This window comes from Capricornis sumatraensis, chromosome 3 (genome assembly GCF_032405125.1).
Source record: "Capricornis sumatraensis isolate serow.1 chromosome 3, serow.2, whole genome shotgun sequence".
Lineage (NCBI taxonomy): Eukaryota > Metazoa > Chordata > Mammalia > Artiodactyla > Bovidae > Capricornis > Capricornis sumatraensis.
Window position 1 is genome coordinate 67,442,752 of NC_091071.1, and position 7,484 is coordinate 67,450,235.

General features: G+C 41.3%; 1 protein-coding gene across 1 annotated transcript; it reads right to left on the reverse strand.

The window, feature by feature from the left end:
- Positions 1 to 513: 513 nt before the first annotated feature.
- Positions 514 to 1,190, reverse strand: LOC138075999 (eukaryotic translation initiation factor 1A, X-chromosomal-like). The gene is made up of 2 exons (XM_068968150.1): positions 828 to 1,190; positions 514 to 776 (listed from the first exon to the last, which is right to left on the reverse strand). Exons 1-2 carry the CDS (start codon positions 1,029 to 1,031, stop codon positions 597 to 599), a joined length of 384 nt encoding a protein of 127 aa, XP_068824251.1. The 5' UTR covers positions 1,032 to 1,190; the 3' UTR covers positions 514 to 596.
- Positions 1,191 to 7,484: the final 6,294 nt, after the last annotated feature.

The following is a 7,484-nucleotide window of genomic DNA, read 5'->3' on the forward strand; positions in this document are numbered from 1 at the left end:
TCCAGGAAAACCAATAATGTCCAGTAGTAGTGAAGACTGGGGAAACCACACAGTCTCATTTATGAGTAGCGATGGTGTGAATTGGTATGGCCTTGCAGGGGAAAACAATTTTATTGAAGCTGTTATAATTTAGAGAAGTTCCACTTAAAGACATTGGCCTCAAAGAAAGACTTGGGCATGTGCCCAGAGTTTTACGTATAAGAATGTTCACTATTGCATTGTTTGTGATAGTGAAAACTTGTAAGCAGTAGGGGAGTGGTTACATAAACTATGATACCACGCTGGATGCACATAGCAGGTACCCACACAGCAGTTAACAGGAGTGAAGTAGATCTGGGTAGCCTGCCAGGGAAAGAGTTCTAAGACAGATTTGTAAGTGAATGAAACACGTTGAAGAACAATGTGCATGGCATGACACCATTTGTGTAAAAGATATCTCCATATAATTACATGTTTATGGACACGTATACCTTTTAGATGTCTTTTTTTTTTTTTTTTGCTGCTAATGAAACTTTTATTTTAATGAGTCACAGTTAAACATTCAAACTGTTGAACAATCTTCAGAGAAAACTGGAATGTGCAAGGCTGAGTTCGCTTTAGATATCATCAATGTCTTCATCATCATCTCTGATGTCATCAAACTGGATTTCATCATCATCTCCAGGACCAAATGTATCAGTTTCATTGATTTTAGCATGTTCTGGAAGCTCGCCATATGCTTTCAGGCTTCTAGCCTCATCTGCATTGTATTTTAAGATTACATCAGTTTTATTATCCTGGTAGTCCCGTAGACCAACCAATATAATGTCTGAGGTATTTATCCAGACCTTCTTTCTCAGTTTCCCTCTGATGTGGCACAATCTCTTAACACCATCGAAGCACATCGCTTCCAATTGTCCATTTCCCAACATTTTGATCACTTGGGCATACTCTTGCCCATCTTCTTTGAACACCAGCTCTCTCTTTTCAGATTCATTCTCATTTTTGCCTCTGCGTCTGTTTTTACCTCCTTTACCTTTATTCTTAGGCATGGCGGTGACGACGCACTTGAGGCGTCTCCGACTTCTCTCCGGGTGGTGGCGGCGACTCCTCCGAAGGGAGACGCATGAGAGAGGGTGACACGAACCGGCTGCGAGAGACCGGGTCGCGTCTGCGGGAGTCTAGCGACGGACGTCTTCCGAGATCCGCCTTCACCGACGTTCTAGATGTATTTTTAAAGGTCTGGAAAGGTACCCAAGATGAATTATAGTGTTTTACCTCTGGTGGTTTTGTTGCTAAGTTACGTCCGACTCTTGTGACCTCATGGACTGTAGCCTGCCAGGTTCCTCTGTCCATAGGATTCTCTAGGCAAGAATAGTGGGGTGGGTTGCCATTTCCTTCTCCAGGGGATCTTCCTGACCCAGGAATTAAACTCAAATCTCCTGCATTGCCGGCAGATTCTTTACCGATTGAGTTATGAGCTCGGGAGCCAAGAATAATGTTGCTTCAGTGGTGATAGTGATAGTGGGATGGGGCTGGTAGTCAAGGAAGACATTGTATTTTGGGTATGAAAGTGAAGTTGCTCAGTTGTGTCTGACTCTTTGTGACCCCGTGGACTGTAGCCCACCAAGCTCCTCCGTCCATGGGATTCTCCAGGCAAGAATACTGGAGTGGGTTGCCATTTCCTTCTCCAGGGGACCTTCCTGACCCAGGGATCAAACCCAGGTCTCCCGCATTGCAGGCAGATGCTTTACCCTCTGAGCCACCAGGGAAGCCCTGGTAGGTATTATTTTGGGTATTATTAAGTATATTATTTGGCACAATAAATTCAACAAGACTATGTTTATTGCTCATGCACTTAAGCATAATTTATTTTTAAAAAACAAGGGAAAGGGCTTTCCTGGTGGCTCAGTCATAAAGAATCCTCCTGCCATTGCAGGAGACACAGGTTAGATCCCTGATCCCAGAAGATCCCACATGCTGTGGAGCAACGAAGCATCTGCTCCACAGCTGCTGGGCCTGTGTTCTAGAGCCAGAGAGCCTCAACTGCTGAGCCCACGAGCCTGGAGACTGTGCTACGCAACAAGAGAAGCCGCAGCACTGAGAACTCCATGCACTTACAACCACGGATAGCCCCTGCTTGCTGAAACTAGAAAAAAGCCTGGACCTCCACGAAGACCCCGCCCAGCCACACGCCCTCCCAGTTAATCAACTGAATGAATGAGGAAAAGTATCAACTACTTTTTATTACTTGATCAATTCAGAAAGCTACAAGTTTGAAAACTGACAAGAAATCTAGTTGAAAGAAAAAGTGTTAAAAGCCAGGTAGTGACTCAAGATCTGGGAACTGATTGTGCCACGTGGAGGAGGGCAGTGATTTTGGATTGAGACATAGATATCCGACAGTCCGCTCATTCCGTGGTCCTCCAGTGAAGAGAATCCAGCAGGGATCTCAGAATAGACATCCTGGCCATTTATCCTCAAGGCAGAGAGTTCTGGTTAGCTCTGGACTTCCTTTAATGCTTCTGGGAGAGTGAGCTGCAAGGACCTGGGACACAGTCACTTTCCTACTTAGGCAGCAAACTCACAGAGCACCTGTCTCCAGCAGGTACTCTGACAAGATACACTGTCATCCCTTCTTTCTTTTTTCTTCCCTTATCTGCATGTTGCATGTTTTGAGAATAAGCAAATGTTTGAGAAATATTGTGTGATGTACTCTTGCATTATTTCAACTTATTTATTCATTCAGATGGCTGCATATTGCACAACTTCTGAGGACACACTGGATGAGGCCCCACCCCCATCCTATGTTGTGCAAATTGGTGGTCTTTGGTTTCTTGAGAGCAGTCTTAAGCGGTTCAAGACCACAACTCTGATGACATTGATTACACACCCTAACACTGCCTTGGTTTTCCTCCCTTCTTCTCCTCTTATTACAAACACCTGGTTGGGAAATTGTTCAATCATGTTTTCTTCTGAGATGTTGGTATTCAGAGTGCTGGAAGAGGAATGCTGTAGGTGAGGGGCCTTCAGAATCGTGTTTGGGGTCATGACAGTGTAGAGTGGAGGAAGAGGAACCTTCTCCGTGTCCTGGGAGGTGTTTGGCCATGGGGAGATCACAGGCTTTGTTCAGATCTCAGCTCAGTTATTTACCAACTGTGTGACCTTGGGTAGATTCTGTGTCTTCTCTAAATCTGTTTTCAGCTGTCTGTGGCTTTGCGTTAAACTGCTCCCACTCCCCCCCACGTATTCCCTTGTGAGGAACCAAGATGCCATTCGTTTCCTGGCATTCCCTGACCTTCTTTGCTCTCACTGGTGTTTTCAGGTTTCAGCCAGAGGGCATTTCCTTTGCCCGTCTTTCCCCAGATCATCCCCAGAGACACATCTGTTCACTTAGTCCTCGAACTCTTCCCCTCTCTGTCACCAGTTCTAGTGCCACCGTCCTGCAGAAAATGCTGTCACTGTGTCTCAGGTTAAGGGCTTTATAGTTGGAATCAGAACCTGGAATGGAACTGGATCTCCCCACTTTTCATGAACACTTCTTGCTCTGGTATATTACACTGTGTTACATGGCCAGATTCCCATGCTTTGCACTAGAAAAATGCTAGAAATTCTACTCCCTCCTGGATGATGAAAACATGGATGTTTTGCTTTGTCTTTATAATGAAATGTAGATTTCCTTTGGAAACTATGTTAAAGAATGATTCTTGTTTCTTAAATTAAAATTGAAAACCTTTTTAATTAAAAAAACCAAAACTGTATTGATTGGTTTCCTAATCTAAACGTCAAACTTGTTTCTTGGTCCTGTGTCATTTTCAATTCAGTTCAGTCACTCAGTCGTGTCCAACTCTTTGTGACCCTATGAATCACAGCATGCCAGGCCTCCCTGTCCATCACCAACTCCTGGAGTTCACTCAGACTCATGTCCGTCGAGTCCATGATGCCATCCAGCCATCTCATCCTCTGTCGTCCCCTTCTCCTCCTGCCCCCAATCCCTCCCAGCATCACAGTCTTTTCCAATGAGTCAACTTGTCCCATGAGGTGGCCAAAGTACTGGAGTTTCAGCTTTAGCATCATTCCTTCCAAAGAAATCCCAGGGCTGATCTCCTTCAGAATGGACTGGTTGGATCTCCTTGCAGTCCAAGGGACTCTCAAGAGTCTTCTCCAACACCACAGTTCAAAAGCATCAATTCTTCGGCACTCAGCTTTCTTCACAGTCCAACTCTCACATCCAAACATGACTACTGGAAAAACCATAGCCTTGACTAGACGGACCTTAGTCGGCAAAGTAATGTCCTTGCTTTTATTTTTGTTTTATTTATTTATTTATTTTTAATTTTACTTTATTTTACTTTACAATACTGTATTGGTTTTGCCATACATTGACATGAATACACCACGGGTGTACATGCGTTCCCAAACATGACCCCCCCTCCCACCTCCCTCCCCATAACATCTCTCTGGGTCATCCCCATGCACCAGCCCCAAGCATGCTGTATCCTGTGTTGGACATAGACTGGTGATTCGATTCTTACATGATAGTATACATGTTACAATGCCATTCTCCCAAATCATCCCACCCTCTCCCTCTCCCTCTGAGTTCAAAAGTCTGTTATACACATCTGTGTCTTTTTTGCTGTCTTGCATACAGGGTCGTCATTGCCATCTTTCTAAATTCCATATATATGTGTTAGTATACTGTATTGGTGTTTTTCTTTCTGGGTTACTTCACTCTGTATAATCGGCCCCAGTTTCATCCATCTCATCAGAAGTGATTCAAATGTATTCTTTTTAATGGCTGAGTAATACTCCATTGTGTATATGTACCACAGCTTTCTTATCCATTCATCTGCTGATGGACATCTAGGTTGTTTCCATGTCCTGGCTATTATAAACACTGCTGCGATGAACATTGGGGTACATGTGTCTCTTTCAATTCTGGTTTCCTCGGTGTGTATGCCCAGCAGTGGGATTGCTGGGTCATAAGGTAGTTCTATTTGCAATTTTTTAAGGAATCTCCACACTGTTCTCCAAAGTGGCTGTACTAGTTTGCATTCCCACCAACAGTGTAAGAGGGTTCCCTCTTCTCCACACCCTCTCCAGCATTTATTGCTTGCAGATTTTTGGATCGCAGCCATTCTGACTGGTGTGAAGTGGTACCCCATTGTGGTTTTGATTTGCATTTCTCTAATAATGAGTGATGTTGAGTATCTTTTCATGTGTTTGTTAGCCATCCGTATGTCTTCTTTGGAGAAATGTCTATTTAGTTATTTGGCCCATTTTTTGATTGGGTCGTTTATTTTTCTGGAATTGAGCTGCATAAGTTGCTTGTATATTTTTGAGATTAGTTGTTTGTCAGCTGCTTCATTTGCTATTATTTTCTCCCATTCAGAAGGCTGTCTTTTCACTTTGCTTATATTTTCCTTTGTTGTGCAGAAGCTTTTAATTTTAATTAGATCCCATTTGTTTATTTTTGCTTTTATTTCCAGAATTCTGGGAGGTGGATCATAGAGGATCCTGCTGTGATTTATGTTAGAGAGTGTTTTGCCTATGTTCTCCTCTAGGAGTTTTATAGTTTCTGGTCTTACATTTAGATCTTTAATCCATTTTGAGTTTATTTTTGTGTGCGGTGTTAGAAAGTGATCTAGTTTCATTCTTTTACAAGTGGTTGACCAGTTTTCCCAGCACCACTTGTTAAAGAGATTGTCTTTACTCCATTGTATATTCTTGCCTCCTTTGTCAAAGATAAGGTGTCCATATGTGTGTGGATTTATCTCTGGGCTTTCTATTTTGTTCCATTGATCTATATTTCTGTCTTTGTGCCAGTACCATACTGTCTTGATGACTGTGGCTTTGTAGTAGAGCCTGAAGTCAGGCAGGTTGATTCCTCCAGTTCCATTCTTCTTTCTCAAGATTGCTTTGGCTATTCAAGGTTTTTTGTGTTTCCATACAAATCTTGAAATTATTTGTTCTAGTTCTGTGAAAAATACCGCTGGTAGCTTGATAGGGATTGCATTGAATTTGTAAATTGCTTTGGGAAGTATACTCATTTTCACTATATTTTACTCTTACTGTGTCCTAATATGTGGACAGACTCAAGAACACTTTCACTTAATTTACCACTTTTTGGTCTTGTGCTGTTGTTGTCATACATGTTAATTCCATATATTTTCCATTATTATATTAAAAAATTTTTCAAATGTACAGAAAAGTTAAAAGAAGTTCACAGTGAATGCTCATCTACCTAACACCTAGACTTCACCATTCACATTATACAATTTTTTGTTTTTTATCATTATAAAATGTTTTTCTCTATTTCCAGAAATACTGTTTGCTTTGAAATCAATGCCTCGAGGTAACTGAATTTCTTCTTATTCCTACCAATAGAGAAATACTTTAAACCCTGAGTTTAAGCATAGTTCTATTGGCAGCTGTTGAATGAACCCTTGGGGATTATTATGGGAATGGTTTTGTCAGGCAGACAACAAAACAAATAATTCTCAGACATAGAAACAAAACTACACTATCCTCTTGGAGGATAAGTTTATGAGATACCAAAGTGGTGGCTACTTGTATAAGAATTTTGCAAAAGCTGATCTGGGGGTGTCCTGATTGCTAAAGCCGTGTGGAGAAGATTTAGTCCTGTGATTTATTGGGATAACTAGATAAAAATGAACAGAAAAGATTGCTCCAAGAGGGGTGAGTATGTTGTTGAATGTAGTCCTGTCCTTGCTTGCTGATTTTCTTTGCTTAATTAATTAATTCAGGAACCGTCTGATTGACTAATTGTATATCCTTAATTTTATAGTTGGCATGGCTGATGAGATGATGTATGTTGAATTACTGTAAGCAAAAACTTGCTTTGCTTTTGATTCCAATTCATCCTAATGAAACATGTTCATGTTTTACTGGGCTTGAGCTAAATCATTACATTAGTGGAACTGCCATCAGAGATTGCTATAAACATTTCCGTTACACTAATTGCCATGATTTAGTCCAATTCTATGAAAAAACTAAAGAGCAAAATGACCCTCTTATAGATATTTTTTTCTTAGAACATAGAAAAAATATACCCATAATTGCCTGATGACACAGTTTTTAATCTACAAAAATAGAATTTTAAAATAAAATGATGGTTGTCGTTTGACATGAAGGCGGCGTATTTGATTTTCAGATTGTTATTATTTGTGTTCCTACAGCCATGAATTGCAGTTATTGTTTGCTGTTGTCTTTTGACCTGTGGAACTGTGCTGAAAACTTAAATAAGATCCAAAGACCAAGATTTGTATTGGGATAGGAATATCCCAATATGCTATAGGAATTCTTCCTTAGATAGTTAGAACCTTTTTTGTGGACATACAGGAACCTTTTCCTAGGTGGCTCAGTGGTAGAGAATCCTCCTGCCAATGCAGGAGATGCAAGAACTGTGGGTTCGAGCCCTGGGTGGTAGTGGTGTTGTTGTTTTCTTTCTGTTTGTGTGTATGTTTTCTTATCTCTGTATTTCA